This window comes from Acanthaster planci, linkage group LG18 (assembly GCF_054643075.1).
Source record: "Acanthaster planci isolate LZ-2023a linkage group LG18, COTS_SCS, whole genome shotgun sequence".
Classification (NCBI taxonomy): Eukaryota; Metazoa; Echinodermata; class Asteroidea; order Valvatida; family Acanthasteridae; genus Acanthaster; species Acanthaster planci.
In genome coordinates, this window is record NC_141794.1 from 5,927,522 (window position 1) to 5,948,376 (window position 20,855).

At 41.5% G+C, this 20,855-nt stretch overlaps 1 protein-coding gene across 2 annotated transcripts; it reads right to left on the bottom strand.

The window, feature by feature from the left end:
* Positions 1–182: 182 nt before the first annotated feature.
* On the bottom strand, positions 183–20,609 carry LOC110982744 (CDK5 and ABL1 enzyme substrate 1-like). Of its 2 annotated transcripts, XM_022241381.2 has the most exons (10): positions 20,108–20,609; positions 17,507–17,812; positions 11,796–11,882; positions 11,156–11,270; positions 9,472–9,616; positions 7,006–7,130; positions 5,395–5,501; positions 4,393–4,529; positions 2,985–3,052; positions 183–2,573 (listed from the first exon to the last, which is right to left on the bottom strand). In XM_022241381.2, the coding sequence occupies exons 1-10, from the start codon at positions 20,575–20,577 to the stop codon at positions 2,433–2,435; spliced, it is 1,701 nt and encodes a 566-aa protein (XP_022097073.1). In that variant the 5' UTR covers positions 20,578–20,609; the 3' UTR covers positions 183–2,432. The 2 variants fall into 2 exon arrangements, with proteins under 2 accessions (XP_022097073.1, XP_022097074.1); XM_022241382.2 differs by lacking the exon at positions 17,507–17,812 and having other exon boundaries at positions 20,108–20,607.
* Between the last annotated feature and the right edge of the window lie 246 nt (positions 20,610–20,855).

Below are 20,855 nucleotides of genomic sequence, written 5' to 3' on the forward strand. Positions count from 1 at the left end.
CCCAAGGCCACTCGCGGCCCAATAGGGCACAATACACGCCAACTTTAGACGCGTGAACAGGGCCCTACGTACACTCCTTCGTCGGCACCAGTACTGGAGAAACTGCTGCCATGCACAACCTCTGCACAGGACGTATTCACGGAATAGTTCACAAAATGTTTGAGACAATATCAAACTGCCCATTTTAAAGTCATTATGAAGGGTATTTTAATTTCATATATAACATTTTTTCCATTTCAAGCAAATTACTCGGTAGCTGATAGGCTAATTACACATAATATCTTAATATATTACAATCATATGAGTTGTAATACTGCCGATCATGATTATGTACAAAATGAACTCACAAAGTTTACATACATTACAGACTTTCAACACTTGATATATAACCTTCAAATATCTTTGGCAGCGGCATTATTTAACAGAGAACCAAAAATTTGTGGCAGAAATATGGAAGACAACAAAAGGAATGGTATGAAGCAGCTGACTCTTAATGGCAAATCTATGACTGTGAATTTAGAGTTCAGTGAGTAACCCAGTGGGGGCATTAAACAAAACTTTACATTCAAAATGCCCGAGGCCCAACTCTGACCCCTTAAGTTGTGTGCAAAATTAAAAGGGGGTTGCCCATCTCCTACTTGTTATTACACGTGTGCAATGCATGTACATGAGTACATAGACAAATATTTTTGTCCTTGGGTTTAATGTTGCCCTTAAAATGAAGAGTGATAAGCAAGACATGAAATCTAGTAATGTGAAGCCTATCCATCTATTCAGTTAACCTGAACTCTATTGAGCCTTCTTTTTTTTATCTTTGTCAGTTCCTTTTATGAAGTAAAACTAAAATGATAAATACATAAATAGTGCAAATTCTAAATCAAGTTGAACTTGATTATCAAAAATTGGATAGTTAAGTTACATTGCGAACTATCGTTGACTGATTGGGTTGGTGCTTTGTTTAATATGATCTGTTGCGAGAAGATGGCAACATGGAATGTATCCATGATTTTAAAATCTCAGGGGATAGAGCGTTCTGACGATAACTGAACCCCATAGTGATGCAAAAACTCAATCACATTTTATTTCTGTTCAGATATTAAAAAGCAAATTCATACGGGGACATGTTGTATTGCTCAAACCAGAAAGTCCTACAATAAAAAGGCAAAGAAAAGAAAGTGTCTCGCTAAATTGATATGAGAAAGAATGGAGGTGAGACATAGTGGGTTTTAATAAGCCTTTTGCAAGTTAAATTTGAATAAAGTCTGGTAAACTGAGTTCTTTATATTCACGTGAATATGATTTGAATTTTCCATACTAAAACACTGTTGCTGTACCTTGTGATTCGGGGCAAGCTTTTGCTTAGTTACATGAGACGCCTTGCACCAATACACTGTTCTCAATGGATAAGAAGGGCACAAAGGAACCAGTCCATTCCAGAAATGGTGGTCGCTAAGCAAAAGCTTGCCCTGAATCACTAGGTATAGCAACAGTGTCTTTAGTCTGGGGAATTCAAATCGTTATGTCTATGCGCAATCAGATAACTCAGTGTACCAGATTTTATTCAAATTATACTTTTGTAAAACTGCACAGTACTTAAACCCAACTGACTGATTTCCTTCATCAGGATAGCACTGTGCAAATGCTGGCAGTTATGGATAAGCCCCTTATCATCAAAGGATAAAAAGATCATTAAAAGCCCGAACCAAAAGTTTACAAAATGCTGTCTTTTGAAACTGTCGAACGCAGAGAACAATTTGCTTTTTACAAACTGGCTCCGAAGTAAGTCATATCTGTACACAAAATATTTGTAAATATAAGTAATTACATCAACTGCTATGTTCAAATACCGAATAAAGATCCTATTAACAAGGCAGGGATGAACTTACTTTTAACAACTTGTAAGTCCTTGGAAACGGATGAATGTTGCTGGCTGAGCCAACCTTTAACTAGTATTTACCTGTGTTGGTATCATTGCTGAGGACATGGTTAGAACATTACATGCCATACTGTAATGTATAATAATCTATGCAGATTCAAAATTTAACTACTGTGCCACCTTGACGCCCAGTTCTGACAAGCAAAGAAATTCCTGACAGATTGATTGTCATTCCTGACAGCTCAGCTCAACTCTACTCAAATATGGCCTGGATTTTGAATAATGCCCTGCATGAGTGGATGTGACATGCGCGGTGTATTCTACAGTTCCTGCTTGGAGCTGATATACTCTGGGTTTATAGGATTGAGTCCAAATGTTTTGGCTGTGGCTTGAAATAACACTAGAGCCTATAGAGGCACCTACATACATTGTAGCTAGAATCCACAGCCATATGTGCTCTTTACAGCAGTGGCTACTAAAACAGAGCTTTCACTCTTGTAGACTGACAGAGGTTTGGCTTTTGATGAATGACTGACAGTTATTGTGAGAGCCTGGGTCATGTAAGCTGGGCGATGCGTCTATAGTGGGGAAGGACGACAGCCTCAGGGAGGTGTAGGCTGAACTCCAGGGCCACCAGGATGGGGAACTCCAGCTGCAGGAAATCCTTGCGGTTCTCTCGGAATGTATCCTCAATTTCCTAGAGACAAGATGCCAATGGAGAGTCAACAGAAGAATGTTAAAATTAAAAAAAAGGAATTAAAGACCTCCTTTAATTACAAAAAAGTCATCTAATTATCATTCAACACTTTAGTTTAGTGTAAAAGGAACATAATAAAGTCTCACAATGATAAAATCATACTTTGGTTGCAGTTCACTGCAGGCTTTTGAGTTCTTTTTAAAAATTGTTAAGTCCAAAATGTACAGCAACAGTGAATACTGCGGGGTGAAAGTGACTGATCTGACAGATGCCTGTTTTGCAATGAATCAAGATTCAGTCATTAAAAACTTGAATAATACTTAGGTTCGGCAATGGGTTAGAGTAGAACAATTTCCATTCAAAGTCTGACTGGCATAGGAACACCAAGTAGAAACAGCAACCAAGTCATACCTTGATGAGGTTCTGCAAATCTGCACCTTTTGTGTCACTCATTTTGGCTGCCAAGGTCAGGCAAGCAGCTATTAGTGGAAGAGGAAAATAACGAAATTGAACAGTAATTCTTGCAGTATCGGTTGCAGATGCATCATTCTGCAAGATCCCTTGGAGACCAGCGAGTTGAAGCACATGGTCTTGGCAACATCAAGTTCTCAAATGTATGCCAACAAGTCATTATTTGAACAGGTAGCTCATAAAAGTGGTACCAGATGTGACACTGAGCAGCCTGGTTTAAATCTTTAAAAAAGGGCACAGAATGAATTTGTCACTGACTGCTCCTAATCCCACATCGAGATATCATCAAAGGTAGAAAGGACAAGTAACACTGCAACAGGAGAAGTCATGTTACTGGTGGAGAGTTTCCAAGATTTCTGCAATTACATGAAAAACCCAAAATCTGTTCACACATGAATTGGCTGGCACCCTAAATCTTGTGCATTTATCTGTGCAATGAAATGTCAATAGTGGACCTTTCAGTGCCATTTCCCAAAATGTACAAAACAATGAAATGCATACATATTGCTGTTATGTGACCAACAGTTAATAGCTCAAGACAGATCAGTTTAACTGAAGACAGATCAGTTAATTTAACTAACTAACCTGCCTGCCTTGCCTGCCTGCCTAGCCTGCCTGCCTTGCCTGCGTGCCTGCCTGCCTGCCTGCCTTGCCTGCCTTGCCTGCCTGCCTGCCTGCCTAGCCTGCCTGCCTGCCTGCCTGCCTGCCTAGCCTGCCAGCCTGCCTGCCTTGCCTGCCTGCCTTGCCTGCCTTGCCTGCCTGCCTGCCAGCCTGCCTGCCTGCCTGCCTGCCTGCCTTGCCTGCCTTGCCTGCCTGCCTGCCTGCCTGCCTGCCAGCCTGCCAGCCTGCCTGCCTGCCAGCCTGCCTGCCTGCCTGCCTGCCTGCCTGCCTGCCTGCCTGCCTGCCTGCCTGCCTTGCCTGCCTGCCTGCCTGCCTTGCCTGCCTTGCCTGCCTGCCTGCCTGCCTGCCTGCCTGCCTGCCAGCCTGCCTGCCTGCCTTGCCTGCCTGCCTTGCCTGCCTGCCTTGCCTGCCTGGACATTCTGAGTTTAATCCTAACCCCTTCATATTTTTCTCTAGGCACCACGCTGAATCTAACAGGATACAACAGAAACAGTGTGAAACCTACTGAACCAGACAGAATTCAATAGCTAAGACAAAGTTCTTTCAATGACTACTCACATCAAGAAAATCCTACAGAAAGAACCAACTGTTGGATATCATTGGGTTCAGCAAAGTTTAGGCTCAATAGAATAACAATGGAGAGAGTATGACCAGTGTGACCGGAATCCCCTATTATTCAATTCAGGTTTGTTGTTCCTGTCGGAGGTAGACGGCTCTTGACACTCACCTGCACATAATTTCCTATTCTCTTTGTTGATTTTGCCATTCAGGACGAGTTTCTCATAGTAGACATAGGCATGGGCTAACGTCAGCAGCTCTAAAGTACCTGCATCAATGGCTATTTTCTTCATTTCTCTCTTGATACTGCAAGGACAACAATATGACAAGACTGCCAGGTTTCACAAAAATAAAACAGAAGACGCTTGCTGCTGATACCTCTGCAAAATTACAACAGGAGTAACAACAGCTGCGTTTTTAGTTGTAGTTTGAAATTCAAACTTCGGGAGTGAATTATACAAAATGGGGCACAACTAGCAGCAAGCGTGCATTTTATATGCACTCAAGAATTTATCCGGTAGTTTACAAGTACAGTGAATTTCACTTAATTTGGAACTCTGTATTAATGTTTTAAGTAACATTAATACAGCTTTTATGACAACCGTTTGAGTAAAATTTCATGGTGGTTGCAAAACAGTCGTTAAAATAGCTTCTCTAGCCAATTTTTTTCATTAAACCAGATAACATTTTTTGGAACTCTGCAAGTCAGCATTTCTTTATGTGAACAGCCAATGCTGTGAATTTCTAGTACCAGACTTGAACTGTTGAGTAATAAAATACCAAGTGTCATAACTATATTGTAAAGCACAAAAACATGACCTCAAGTGCAGTTATTGCATTAATTAAAATGTTGTGAATAAGGTTAGTGTGTGCTCCACATTTGTCCTCTAAATGAGATGGATGTCAAGGTACTAGACAATCCTGATGGGTTTATAACAGGGATGGAAGGTATCGTCTTTTGAGTGAAATGCAAACTTCAGTTTAGGATAACAATGTCACAGCTATGTTTAATGTTGAGTGGATTTCCTTGGGATTAACACTCAGCCACAGTGTGTTGGACAGTTTGATTATGGTGGCCAAAAATCACAAGCACTGCTCTGTCCTTGAAATCCTTTTCCATCAGTTTGTCAAGGTAAGTTCACAAATTCTAAACTCTACAGCCAACATGTACCTTCTCAGTTTGCTGAGGGACAGATCTATATGTGGAAACTTGTCTTTAAACTTCTGATTGATGTCTTTCTTCAGCTCGGACGGTTTGGTGTAATCTAATATGGATACCTGGCAAAAAAACAAACAAACAAACAAAGAAAAGTACAAGTCTGAAATGAACGTGAAATGCCCACAAGTGACTATTATTGACTATTATTGTAGGTATTGCAATACCTACAGATAAGGCATTTTCACACTAGACAAATCTCGGGTTGATGTAGGGCTGAAAACTGGTGATAATTCACACTTGAATATTTTGAATCCCAACGCCAACCCTGTGTCAACCCCGAGATTGACTTCAACCCGGGTTGAACTCAACCCTGCTCCGGACCAGGGTTGAGATTTTTTTTACCCAGGTCAAAAATTGTTTGCGCTCATACATGTATGTGGGTTCAACTTGCCCCGATAAGCTTGCTTTGAACAAAACAAGAGTGAAACTTCGGGCTGAACTCAGGGTCGAAAAAGCAAATTTTCAACCCAGGGTGGTCATGGGTTCACCCAGTGTTGAGAGGCTGTAGTGTAGAAAGGCCTTATGACAATTGTCTTGGTACTGTAAGTTTGACGGTGCCCAACTAAACAGGAAATCCCGGGCACAAGTTCTTTGAATAGTGTACACAAGTTTTTGGAGTGACATTGGAATGGGTGAAACAAAGTATTGAAGATTTTGGATTATAAATCATGGATGGTGACTGAAACTACTGTGAAGTGTTTACTAAAAGATGCACAGTTATGTTTTTGTTGCTATTATTTGAAAATGAAGTCTTAACATAACATTAACATATCCGTCATGAACCTTCAAATAAACGGGAATAATATCTAGGATAATATGTGATTTTTACATTGAAATTTTAAGATTAACTACTACTATATCCATTCATAGCCTCAACTTCATGTTTGTTAAAAAGATTTTTTCTTTTTTTAAGAACATGTCTTGAAAACAGTTATATAAAGTATATTAACATGATTAAGAGACAAACTCAAACAAAATTGTGTCACATCCAGAACCATCACTCTTATTGAAGAGATTGATTTTCACATGTGGTAATTGCAAACCTTCTCTTAGCCTAGCTTCTGTCATGCAAAGTTACAAATCTTACAAATCCACCACAGAATTTAGAATTACTTGAACATACACTAGTGCCAGATGCAAGAAAGCAAGCACGTGCACACAGCATGCTCCCTGAAAGAAAACTGGTTGCTTGGATAAGAACTCCCACTTGGTTTGTTTACATGGAGCATGAGCTCACATCACAAGGAAAAAGGGTGAGCATGTTCTACGAGAACATACTTGAAGCTAAGGATTACGTGTACAGGAAACAGTAGGGACTAACCAGGAGACCATCTTTGAAACTGAAAGGCAGAGTTCAGGTTTTTAAGGAGAGAAGAACATCAGAGAAAAGGGACACAGAAACCATGCAACAAATCCATATCAAGCCACACTTGGGGAAACTGTGACAAAACACATCTCTTTGTTCTGCAGCCAGGAAGAGCCGGAGTGTGATTGTGAAGAGTTGGCATTTCAGAGGTCCTACACTCAAACACAACATCAGCTGTCAATATTCTAATGACTTACCATGTACGATGTGAAGGTCAAAACCTTGCTATGTTTCCCAGCATGCAATCCAGGGTCATCTAGCTCCATGGGGTCATAGGGCAAGATGCTGGCAGCATGTTCTAGAAGTGAGATTTCAGAGTCACCTGCGAGATACAGTTATCAACAAAACATTTAGAGCCTAAGTCTGATTTCTGAAACCTTTCTTAATCTTTAACTTCTCATTCTTTTCTGCTCTTTAACCCTAACCCCCTGGGCTCCTGCACGAGAAAGCACACTGAACCTAACAAAATCCAACAGGTGCAGGTACTTGTCTAGGTACTTGTACATGCAGGTCACTGTACCAAATCTGACAAACTCCAACAGAATGAGCCCGTTGGAGTTTGAGTGATATGATATGGATGGGTCTATGCAGCATAGGATGACTTGCACTGAACAGTACCAAACCTGACAAAATCAAGCATAGTCCAACAACTGGCTCAGCAAGCCAAACATTGCACACAATGAACCCTGTGTCCCAACTCACACAGAATCCAACACCATCTCCCTGGGCCTTTCATTCCAAGTCTCACAAAATTCAACAAGAAGTGCATCAGGTTAGGAACCAACAAAAACCTCACAAAACCTGCTGTTGGAGTATGGCAGGTTTGGGGTAGTTAGGGTCAAGTAAAAAGCTGAATACTGCAGTGCACACCACTGTTGCTTAGAGTGGTATGGGTTATCACAAATGCAGGTATTTTACATACATTTTTTTTATGTATAGCCACAATTGAAGTGCTTTACTGTGCAGCAAACCACCAGTCAATTGCCTCTTAGAATCCCATTCAACCTCAGAAGTAATAATACATGTGCATTTACATGTATATTAAAGGACACATATCCACTCGAACACTGGTGATCAATAGATAGATTCACATTAGCGCCATCTGCGCATATCTGCATCGAAACCGAGGCTCTCTGTGTTGAACTTCCTCGCACGCGCCCGCGGAGTCAACCCAGTATATGCAGTATCCGGTTCGTAAGTGTGACACCACAAACCACGCCCACTGCACAAGATACATGGCCATCGCAGGTACGTTAGTTCACGGAAAATTGCCATTTTCTTTGTTCTGATTTCACGTGTCGAGTCATTCTGAAAGACTCTTCAACAAAAATTTGCAGCCTGAAAAGTCTGAATTTAACATACTTTTATGTATTTTGTGTCTTGACTCCTTACTTTCAATCGTCTGATCGTATTAAGAATTGAAGCTGACACATACAGCCTCGTTTTCAACCGCGGAAGTGCGCAGATCGACGCTAAAAGCGTCGTATTGGGATCCCTCTATGGCGGCATTACTGTTATCCCTCTTTACTGAGCCCCAAAATAGTCCTACAACCATCTCAGCTCCTCGAGGAGTACATGTATACAACGTGATGCCACCACTTCAGGTGCAGATGGCTATACATGTAAATCAAACACAGCAACCATCTTAGCCCTAACGGAGGTGCAGTGACCCAGTCATATGCCTGGGTGGAAAGAGCAAGGGGTATAAAGTGACTTGTCCTAGGCCACAACTATGTCCACCTGTACAGTAGCTGCAGGCTTTCTAAACTTGAAATCAAATCGGTAATTGGCTGGGTGTAGTCCACCTTCTTCGCGATGCGTACGCGGTGCTGTTCGGCGAGCAGTTCAATAACACACAGGAACAGTCAGTGCAACCTTGCTCCCCAATATGCGTGTCCAACGGTGCCCAATTACCGACTTGAATAATTTGTAAGCCCTTTTAAGCACAATATATGTGGCTTGCTAAAAAAATTGGACGGAGTACTCTGATTGGCTAAGAATCCCGATAATATGAATATTTATATCAGGGGCACTTTGATTGGTCATTTGAACTCTTATTAACAACAACCACAGTCTCGTTCATTGAAGAGGGTGTTTACATTATCCTAAAAAGATGATTTGCCATAAAAGCATTGATTCTTTTACCGAAAAATGATAGTCAATAGATTTGTTCTTGAATAGTTATATATACTTTGTCTCTAAGCGTCATATCAAACGAGACATGAACACAAGATATGAAAGAAACTGGCACTAATCAATTGCAGACATCTCTATCAATAAATAGATGAGTCTGTTCTGTAGTGTGAGCTACTATTGGCACTCTACATGGACATATATGAATCATGCAGTTAGTTATTGCAAACATGAATATCGATCCAGAGTCAGGTTGATCAAGTCGTTAGGCGGGTACAGGGGTGGTGGACCGACATGCGCCGAAACCCGGAACTGAACAGCCCACGAGCAAGGGCAGAATCGGTGTGGCATGCTGGATGGATCTCGGGCAACAGTGAATAGGCTCCACACTAACTGTAAAATGACGCAGTGTACGGATGACAAGCACTTTCAACTAACGACTTGATTTCAAGTCTACAGGCTTTCAGCCTCTGACCGTCTTGGAGATACAAGGCCAAACCATCAGACTACATGCCCCTTGTAGTATTTACCTCTGTCCCATTGTACAGAGAGTGGATGACCCTGAATCTTCCTCAGTGCTGGTGAGTGTGGGGAGCTGAGGATATCCATACTGTGCTGTCTACGGTAGACAGCCTGGTCCTTGGTCGGTACCAGAAGGTGGCGGTAGGAAATTTCCTATTGTGAAAAAAAAAGAATTGGCTGTGATGAATGCTGTGCAGCTGTCGTGCAGTATATTCATTTTGAGTCAGTGCTCTCTGTCATGGTACACCACAGATCACAGCAGTTGGCACTATCACCTTCCACTTCTGGGGGCCTAGGTTCGAATCCTGCTCAGTCCATGTGTGGATTGGGTTTTCAGTCCCTACCTGAGTCCATGGGTCTTCCCTGAAACATGTATCAGGAGTTTTCCTCCCACCTCTAAAACTGAACATCTCTTCATTGTCTTCTTCACTCATTATCATCCTGTAATTGGCGCTAAATGCGCTGTTGGATGATCAGGTATATATAAATAAATCAAATACCCTTTTTCCACTATCAAATCTCTGGGTTATCTCAGGGGTAACTGCGAACCTTAACACTGCGATACCCTGGGGTAGTACGAGCATTCCCATTACTCTTTTCTGTGCCGGGGTTAAGAGAAAAAATTCGGCTGTTACCCCGAGGTTCATTAACCCTGCCAGCGACTAGGGTTAAGGATGGCAATTTCGGGGTTAACGGCCGAACCCCGGGTGAGCACTGAAGTAGGAAACCAAGTAGGGTTAAGCATTCCACAAGCAATCTAGGGCCAATGAGGAGTTGCATAGTCTGTGGTCAAAACTTAAATCTATGGCACGAAATATTGCTGCTGCAATGGCGTATGTACGGGGATATGGGCCTATTGTTGTTTAATAATCGTTACACGTACCTACAGGTACATACATTTTGGTTGCAAACATGGCATCCCAACCACCCCCCAACAGAAAATGAAAAGCAAAAGAAGAAGAGGGCTAGGCTGTGGAAAGAAGAGGACAAGATGCAGTCCCAACTTGATGGGACAAATCGTGTGCTCAATATCGCGTGCCAAGGGCCGGATGTTTGGCGAGTGAAAAGTCTGTGCAAAGCATTGTAGGACCAGCTTACGTGCGAGTGCCGCTTGAAGGGGGAACCCCACTGTATTAACCCGGGGCAAGCTTAACCCAGGTTTACCAAAACACCAGGTTAATGAAAGTAATACAAGAAAGGACACTGTGTGTCCAGAATGTGGAAGCATCAAACACAGTTTGCGCCGGTTATGATTTTACAGAAAACATGAACTGAACATGTACATGGATCTACAAAATGAGCTTTCCAAAACTCCCTTGATTCAAAGAACTTCTCAACAATTCTGCAAAATGTAATGTCCCCAACCAGCCCTTTCCCATCTTTGTGTAGTAAGAAGCACATACATGTATCTTAAGATACGTTATAAGGTTTGACTAGGCCAATGTGCAATATTGCCATCCTGAACGGCATGCAGATGAGTCACTTATGCAAATGTACACTTAGATGTACATATGTGAATAAAGCTGTATTTCTGACCTGAAAGATTAATCACTCAATTTTGGTTAAGAAACAACTTTTGGGCCGAACACATACACAATTCACCACTTAAAATTCCTTTAAACTCTCAAAGCTGGGGGGAAAAGACCATACGTAGATAAGTCTACTGTTTGTAGGACTGTCACATCTGAGTACCTTTCCGCTGTCACCAAGCTCGATTCCAGTGAGACCGGAAAATGTATCACTCCCCATGCCTCTGGTACCGGAGCTCTTCCTGGTGCGACTGGTTGCAATGATATCTGAGTCATTCCTACATGTACATATACAAACAACAACATGTTCAAAAAGAAATCACACTGAAGACATTAAACGTGGTGGAGCGAATGGCATACAAGGGCACCTCATGCAGCCACTGAACGACCCACATCCACCTACATGTACATTTATAGAGAGGAGACGTAAGAAGCAGTTACAATTTTAGAGGTAGGGGGAAACTCCCAGTGAAGAAATTTCAGGGTAAAACCTACAGAATCAGGTAGGGACTGAAAACCCCATCGACATGTGGACCAAGCCGGGAATCAAACCCGACCACAGTGGAAGGCAAGGAAGGAACTATGGTATCTCGCCAACAAGACTCCCCGAAGTCTGGAATGTTTTGAGCATTTTCATCTGACCTATCACACTGGACAATCTATCTACAAACAGACCTTTACAAGGAAGGTTAATAAGCATAGAGCTCAATGAGCTCTGGCTGAGGTATACATGTAGCATGGCTAAAGCCACCATGTCAGTTAACTCTTATTACAATTGTCCAGCAATCTGGGATTATGATTACCTGAGTAAGCCATGTTGACTGTGTCGGCTGTACGGCAAGACTGAATAGAGGGAGAATGGTACCTTGCGTGCTGACACTAGGAGCACCCTGGGGTAGGGAAGATATATCAGGGTTGGTAACCGGTTAACAATCAGCGACGTGTCAGCTGGGTATTCATGTCAGGAAATAATGCTGTGCAAATGCAAAGGTGTACTAAGGAGACATCCATGTTTTTCCTCCGTCATTTTAAGAAACGCTTAAAAAGTACAGAGGAAGGAAGTGGTTAACGGCCATTGTATGCTTTACAAAATATGTTGTAAATGACAAGTGACCAGTGCCATTTTATTGAATTTTTTTATTGGGGGATGGGGGACCAACGGAAAAGGGTCTGTCTTGTGCATTGGTTATAATGATGAAAAGGAAAAACAAAACTCAAGACCCTCAATTCAGACTGACAACAAATAAGTGTTGAAATGAAAAGAATTTGAGTACTACAGGGGTGAGGGTAGAGGCCAACCAAAAGATGTGAAACTTGCTCTGGCCAAATAAGAAAAATGTGGGGTTTTTAGTAACATTTTGGTGCTTTCTGATTCAGTGAAGAACTTTTCTTTATTGTACAATAAGGTGATTGCAAAGGGGTACTCGGGTTAATGACTTAAATCCAAACTGCAAGAAAAAAAAAATACAATGCTGATGTTACAGTTCAAAATGTCTTCCAAGGCAATTGCAAAGATGTCAAAGAAAGAACTGATATACATGAACAGATGTAAATAGGTTCAGGCAAATCCAACATTTTGGGAATTGATTACGATTTACAATTCCATCCAGATAATAAATTCAACGAAAAAGACACCAGCGAAAACTTGGACAATCAAGGACGCAAGATCACTATGACAAATTTCAATCCCTCTCAATACCACACAAATTTTGTTTCAAAGCATTTAAAATCAATTCTGCAGAAATGGGGGGAAAGGAAAGAGCCTCATGCCAAGTCCACTAATGACTCTTCTTGACTTTAAAGAGAAATTACAAAGCCTGCGATAAACTTGCCAAGAATGCAGGGTTCATGACAGCATGAATGGAATCAAGAAATGCAGAACTGTTAGGCGGACACATGCTCATTTCAAACCACATGGAATCCAAACACATACCCTGCAATGTTAACATTATACTCTCACTAACTACCTTTTCACTTTTCATAGTTGAATGCTACGTGTATAAATGCAAGGAGCTGAAATACATGTAAGTGCATACGCCACAAGGTTTGATGAGGAAAAAGGGCCGAGTCAGTAACATTCTGATCATGTTCCATACTTACCTTACACCTTGCACAAATCTCAAGCTCTTTTCAAAAGGCATTAATTAATGTTAGGTGCTGAGAAGTAAGCAAACACACGTGCAGACAAACAAACAAGCAGGCAGCAACATGCAATTTCTGAAGGTTTCCTGGTGTGTTTAGCCATTATAACTATTACTGGTATTTTGGGGCTAGCGTTTAGTAGATGCAAATTTGATGTTTTTCTGTTTCTTCTAACAACCTGAAGAATGCTATGTGTGATTACAACAATTTACCATCGAGAAGTGTTACTTGCTTTCTCATGTCTTGGTTATCAATTTCATCAGAAACAAAAGCTGCCATTTTTGCAATGGTTTATTCTTGACTCATGTACATTAGACCAGGCCTTACACTCTCCATTGTAAGGAACATTGATTGTATCAATGAACAACTACATGTACTGTATTCTATGGCTTCTTTGTCAAAATTGTGGTGTTTTTATCTTTAATCTCTTGTCACTGGATGACACGTAAACACACATGGTGTTCCTTATTTGTTCCATGGAGGACGCATCCAGTCGTTTAAGTTTTTTTTTCCATTTCTAGGGTTGACATATGAAGAAGTTGTGCTCTGTTGGGTCAAAACGCTGAAGACAATCCTACAGGCGGAGACCCCCCACCCACAATAATCTGAAAAGCCTTTCTTGAGTAATTAGAATTGAAGCATGTATATACCATTCACAAAAGAAAAAAAGGGGATTGAAGACCTCCTTTGTTTGGATAAACTGATTTGCTGACCAGAGAAACCACAATTACAAAAAAAGATAAGGTTACAAAAATCCCAACTACTAGTTGCTACTCCTTTGTATCAAAACAACTGGCAAAAAACACACATGGCCATGGGTGATGCTTATCTAGGCTGTGGTCCTTTTGTATGTGAACCGGTTGATGTCTGGGCATGTGCCACAATTTTACCAAAGAAGTTGAGAAACCGCTGAACAGAAGAACTCATGGGGAAAAGAATGAAAACGATGATGCCTGACATCAAAAGTTGTGCCTCCCTAAATATTATTTATTAGGAGCCAGAAATAATTTGCCCACCCCAAAAAAAACCTGTCACCGGCAGCTTTTTCGGGAAAAAAACCCAAAACCCAATTAACTGGTTAAACATGGCAGCTAGTAACTATAAAACTTTTCTCAACCAAACTAAGAAAGTGTTTGTGAACCAGGTTGGTCTTTTCAGGAATTAGATACATTGTAAGCACTACCACATGTACTTGTATCTGGTTTCACTTTCTGAGCCTGAATATTCAAAATTTAAAATGGGGGGGGGGTCTTCCACATTTATCATCTGCATGGGAAAAAGTTTTTCCTCAATGGATCTACATTTGAAGCAAGATATGGGACGGAGAGCTTCTCCTCCCCCCCCCGCCTGTGTGTTGGTCACTGTTTGATCTGAATCTCAGGAATTCTTTTCAGACATCTACGGGGAATGTGTTAGGTAGCAATAGTCTAGAGTGCATATAGGGATTAGACAGGCAAGGGGGGTACCCCTCTGTCCCATATCTGGCTGGGTATATGAACCTGACTCCCCACAAATAAGCGAACACTTTCAGTGAGGAATGAAAATATGCAAAAATACTAAACCAACAGTAAAATTTGATGGGACTATCATATTGAGTGAAGTGAAAAAAGAAGTGACATACATGTACATGTACAGTACTGGCGCACTGCTTGATACCAGCAAGAACCATGACAGACTAGGGAGGCCGTGTGGTATACATATGGACTTTGACGATGTAAAATGTGTTGCAAATGGCGTTGTACTCAACACTCAAGCAGGAGACCACTTGAGACATCACATGACTTCCAGTCTGAATTGCTATAGGTCACAGGCTACGATAATAACTGGAATTGCCATACCAGTGATCCTTTATCATTGTTAATCTTTTCACTTGTGACCTTGTCTTGTGGCTGGTCTTGTAAATGGTTTTGAGTCTGCTTTTATGATAGTCTCAACATCAACAGTGGCCACAAATACTGGTAGCAGTTAAAATGATCCAAACTATCAAAATCCTTTAAAAAAATGTTAATGAGCTGATGTGCAAAACTTGCTTCATTTTCCTCCATTATGTTTTCAAATTTACTTAGAGTTGTCAATGGTTGAATATTTTGTGATCTGAATGGACACTCCCAATTTGCACAATAATTTTTCCACGTCAGTGGTTCCTTCTGTACTTAATTATGAAGCAAGCCTAAGGCTGATAATCAAGCACTGTACCTTAGTGACTGGTGTAATGAATAATCATGCATTCTGGTGAAGAAATTTGTATCATTATTAACTTCACTGGCTACAGCATGCTCATTAATTAATGACTGCGACTAGCCAGGTTGGAAGTCAAGGCTTAAAAATGTGTCATCAATTACATACATTTATTAGACATTAGTGTCAGTTCTTGTCTTGAAATTGAAAACTTGCCGTGTTGTGAGCTACTTACATGTATGTGAAAGTAGCCACAATTTCTGTTTGGACATGTTCATTTCATGCAAATGTGTATGGAGTTTCTGCTAGTTACATTGTACATGTACATGTACATATGTAAATTGAATTCTTAAGCTGCACATTTGTCCAAACAGATTTTAAGCCTTGCGAGGTTTTCTCAAACATCACTTTTCTGAAGTGTACAGTCCTCAATAAAGCGCATTTTTTTCAGACAAATTGCTGACTAAACCGAAGGCTCCACTGGGATGCAGAGCACGTGGAACAATTTTGATTTTACACACAACGCATAGCCGCTGCGTGTCATGCCCATAACACCAACATATGAATCAAGCTGTCATGGCTCCCACATAATGATACAGTTACACCCCAACTGCCACATGGTTGGACCTGTGCCAACTACAACTGGGCCTTTCCCAAATACAGTCTGGACAATGCTACACATTGGGGTGTAACAATGACACCTCACATTTTGGAGCAATTAATCTATGCCATGTGTTGTGGCTCAACGGGACATGAAACAAGGTTTTTGAACTTTTCACGTTTGTCTTGTCTATATGGCAGTGCTGTCAACCCTGGCCCCTTGATTCACTTTGGATGTGAAGAAGTGGAAGTTGGAAAAGTATAAAATACAAATTGTCTGTCCAATTGACTTTTGACAGTCTGAGTGATGTAAAAACTAAATATTAATTTCAACTGGCCTACTGAAAAAAAGATTTGAAGTAGAGTTTAAGGTTGATGCTGGCAAACTTGTGTGCATGCTGTATGTTCACACTAAACTCTCATGCATGACGTCAGCAGACTTCACAGAGCCTTCTACACTTCCCAGCCAATGTACACAAAAATTCAAAGTCCGATGAAGAGAGCAAACTAAGTCCAATAACCATTCGAATTTACAGACAGTCTGCTTGCAAGCTCTCAACCTCATGCCTGATGTAAAGATAAGGGCTGAGCCGAATAACCAAATATTCGATCGATTATCAAATACTCGAATATTGTTTTCCGAATTTGAATATTCCAATGCAAAATTCATGAAAAGGAAGGGAAAATTTTCTTTTGTTTTAAAGAGTGGGGACCCTAGCCCCATGTTTGTGGTGGATTAACCCTTGTGCGTGCCAGACAATGTATGTAGCCATTGTTTGGCATGCACAAGAGTTTATCCACTACGAACACAGGGTTCCCCTCATTTTCTCTGTTTTCTTGTCAATGACGTGATCTATATTCAGAACTCGCATCTTGACATGAACAGAAAAAAAGCCCTTTTCAGCTTGCTATAGTTGAGCTCTGAAGACAAATGACACTGCATTCAATTTGGATGTTTTCATATTTATTTGAACAGATAAAATCAGAGAAAACATGTTTTACTTCAATAGAGGGGCTCTTTAAATGAGAAAAACTGCATTATGGAGGCTTGTTTCGAGCAGATTCAAATGAAAAGCGACAGAAATCTTAAGATTCAAAGAGCAAATTATCCATTAAACAATTTAATGGGGAATAGAAATTTCAACAGGGGAAGAAGTATTGTTCATCTCTTAAATCTTACTAATTCATAGGTGGAGATACTCCTAATGTGAGAAGTTAATATAGTGATTGTAATGTACAGTTGTGTGCGTTATTGCAACGGATTTTGTATATATAGTTTGTTCATCAACAGTATGCACGTCGGTACGACCAAATATTCGGATAATCAATTGAATCAAAGGTCGACTATTCGAATAGTAAATTATTGGAATTGGCTCAGCCCTAGTAAAGATGTTGAAATGGTACACGGTGGAAAGATTTCTTGATTTTTTCTTTATATGTAGTGCATGCATGCAAAGTCAACAAAAGAAGACACGAACAACAGTGACTGTGTGGCATACAGCAATCCAGTCTTGGTCAAGTGCAAAAGGTTGACAAGAAACTTGTGAAGAATGAAGATGCTGAAGGCTGGCTGTGGATCTAGCTACATGTATACCTGCTCTGTTTGTGTGAATGCAGCGGTAGTGACTGGGCCACATGCACCACGCCGGTGCAGGCCGGCCTTTCTTTCAGGGCACTCACTAGCGGCAAGACATCAGTGTCGGCACTCTGGGTTTGAGAGCTCAACACTTGTGAAGTGGTGTGATGACGATGATGGTGGTGGTGATGGACATTGTGGTAGTAGGGCACCGGCTTGTGTGGAACGGCACCCTCAACCACCGTGGTATCAACAGCCAGGCCCGGATGGAGAGGGCGGCCTTTAATGACCTGGTCAACAGCCGAGGGGATCTGTGTTTGGGCTCTTGGAGGCAAACAAACTCATTTGTGTGACTCACACTGGACGTTCACAAAAATAAATGTCTCCAACTGCTCATTTTGTTACACTGGGCTATGCATTTGGTTATTTGAAAAAGCAGGAGAAAAATAAGTACAAAGCATTAATAGTGTTACATGATAATTATCAAACAAAAAGATTAGGAAACATTTCCAAAAGCCCGGCATAACACAGTACGCAAACTGCACCTGCAAGTAAAGTTAAAGGTCTGAATAAAAAAAATTGCGAGAACACTGCACAGCTGCGAAGCAATGGTCAGCCACACATTGTAAATATGAGTAGATCTCAGAGCCTACTAAGAAGAGAAAGTATTGTGTACCTAGCTTGCAAAATGGAAAACATTGAAAAAACAAAAGGCACGGGCTATGTAATGAAAATGCAAAAAGTATTTAAGATTTCAACCAAAACCAGGTGTCAGTGCTGCTTTTAGCAGTCCAGTTGATTGAGAATATGCATGTTTCTGCTCATGAATTTGACAAACAGGAACATGCACATGTGCACGAGCAGTAATCTTAAGAAGTGAAATGGAGAACTCACGAAGTAATTTGTGCAAATGTACATGTATGACATGTATGAGTGGTTGTAAAGTTTAAACAGCTCTTACATTATCTGCCTATTCGGAGGGGAAAGAATTCCACCTTAAACCACCATGGGCATCATGAAAACGGACAAGTTTGTCCCCTGTTTTCAAGCCTGTTCCCTCTATGGGTAGGTACTAAAACCCCTTTCTTCATCAAATTCTCCCAAGGGCACCCCATTTAAAACTTGGTTTTCGTGTTGGGCATGACTGGTTGATCTGCACAATTTCACGGTCTCTTCACAATCTTTTTTGACATGCTGGACACCAAATCATGCTTGTTAATCAATTTAGGATTTTTTGCCCTGCCCGATGTGTATTAACACTATTTACTCAGTGTTTGCCCTGAAGGCTTATGAAAAACCCACAAGCGCACTCGGGTAGGACTGGAGCCCATAACTTCCTGCTTACTAGTGCAGACATTTTAACCACTCAACTACTGAGCTTGCCGGTGTCGGCTGGCTGGTTTGAGTCAGATGTAGCACCCAGTACCGCGAACAACTGTTTCTGTCGGGCAGGGCAAAAAATCCCAAAGTAATTAACATCTCCCTGCCACAAATCCATCCTTGGAACTGCACCTACCCCCCTGACCTGTGGGGTCCGACCTCCACCCCGCTACCACGAACCCCACAGAAAATGAGCCTTTTTCACCATAGACTCTACAAGATGTTTTAAAGGGCACAAATGTGGATTTTATTCTGGTTGTGTACCCAAACAAATGCTGCTCCATTTGATTTCCCCCAAGAGTTTTATGTAAGATAGCATACATACCTTCGTACTGAGTACCAAGAAAAAAAACAAATGGGTCAAAACCATGTGGTTTTCCAAAAAAAGCGCAAATATATCCAGATCAGTGTCCAAGATTCATGCGGTTCACATGAGTACTTGCAAAGACGAGCCGCGACCAAATGGTTGACTACGGCTGCGATCGATACACAAGACATGGAAATTAGCTACAGCTGCTTTCCGTGCGTGAGTAATTCTTAGCCGCGACTGAGCTGAATGGTTGAAATGGCAGTTGGCTGCAGTGCACTGGGTGTCACACTGACCAATCACAGGGCTCCTCATTATTTATGCCCGAATGGCAGGAACGACGAGCAACAGCCGTTGGGTGCCAGTGCACGTGAATGCGCTGTCGCAACATGAACACTCTCTGTTGAGGCCGCGCATGGATACGGACTGACAGTGATCTTTGTCTGCATACACGTCTTGTGTATCAATCGCAGCCACAGTCGACCATTTGGTCACGGCTTGCTTCGCAAGTACACGTGAACCACATGACTCTCGGACACTGATTGGGAAATATTTGCACCTTTTTTTGGAAAACGGCATGGTTTTGGCCCTTTTTTATCTTAGTACTCAGTACGAAGGTACATTTGTAAGCTATCTTACATAAAACTCTTACTCTTGGAAGAAATGGAGCAGCATTTCTAAGGGTACATAACCAGAATAAAATCCTTGTTTGAGCCCTGTTAAACATCATATAGGGCTTAAGGTGAAAAAGGCTCGTTTTCTATGGGGTTCGTGGGAGCAGGACGGACGTCGGACCCCATAGTTCTGGAGGTAAATTGTACCATCATGTTGATCGACCTTTGTCAATCGATCTTACCATATCATTGGCATTCAATGGTCCAATATGTAAACCAGATTGATCATGAAGATGGAATTCTTCCCAAAAACATTACCTTGGTCGTGATCCAGGATCAAATTTACTTGGAATTAGCGGCGACCCTCTTTCATGTCTTTCACTGAATGACTTAACCCGTACACTTCCCGAGGATACTCCCAAAATTGTCTTGGTGGTGGAGCGTGTGCGGCCACGGGCCTCGCCAAGGAAAAGGCTCTCTTCTGTCCCAGGGATTAACGCGACCTCGCTGGTCGATGCGTCTGTTTCTGTTAGGCCTACATCTCGAAGGCCTGCTCGGCCCTTCGGAACGTACAGATTCGAGTCCGAGGTCTGTTTCTCTTGTTTGTCTGTGGCAGTCTTGCCTGTTCCTTTCCCTCCACGAGACTCATGTCTACTTTCTGCTTTCACTGGACTATCTTCGGGCTGTGAAAAATTGCCATCGAGAGATATGTTTGCCAGAAAATTGATTGCATCGGATCGTCTTTTCGCACTTTTCTGATATCTTCGCCTGCCGACCTCCGCCATCATCAGCAGGTCATGAAAACAGTGACCTCAAATAGCGCCACCATGCAGTTGACATATTGTAGCCGGATCCGAGCAGTCACTTCAGTATGAAACATAGTAGGCGTAACAATACGGAGCTATTTAAGTGGCATACTGTACGCATAAGTACTGGTATTGAACTTTAACCCCATAAAAAAAAAAAAAAAAAACAACCAAAAACACACACACACACATATGATCGGTCGATCGATGAAATTCACGGGATTGCCTTTTGAAGTGATAATGAATTTCTTCATATTTTA

Bases quoted from the DNA above. Each gene is read 5' to 3' on its own strand.
- LOC110982744 (XM_022241381.2), bottom strand. From the start codon at position 20,577: ATGATGGCGGAGGTCGGCAGGCGAAGATATCAGAAAAGTGCGAAAAGA. The intron at 11,883-17,506 runs GTATACATGTAG...TCCCTACCCCAG, and splicing joins CATTCACACAAACAGAGCAG to GGTGCTCCTAGTGTCAGCAC. The intron at 5,502-7,005 runs GTAAGTCATTAG...TTTTTTTGCCAG, and splicing joins TGACCTTCACATCGTACATG to GTATCCATATTAGATTACAC.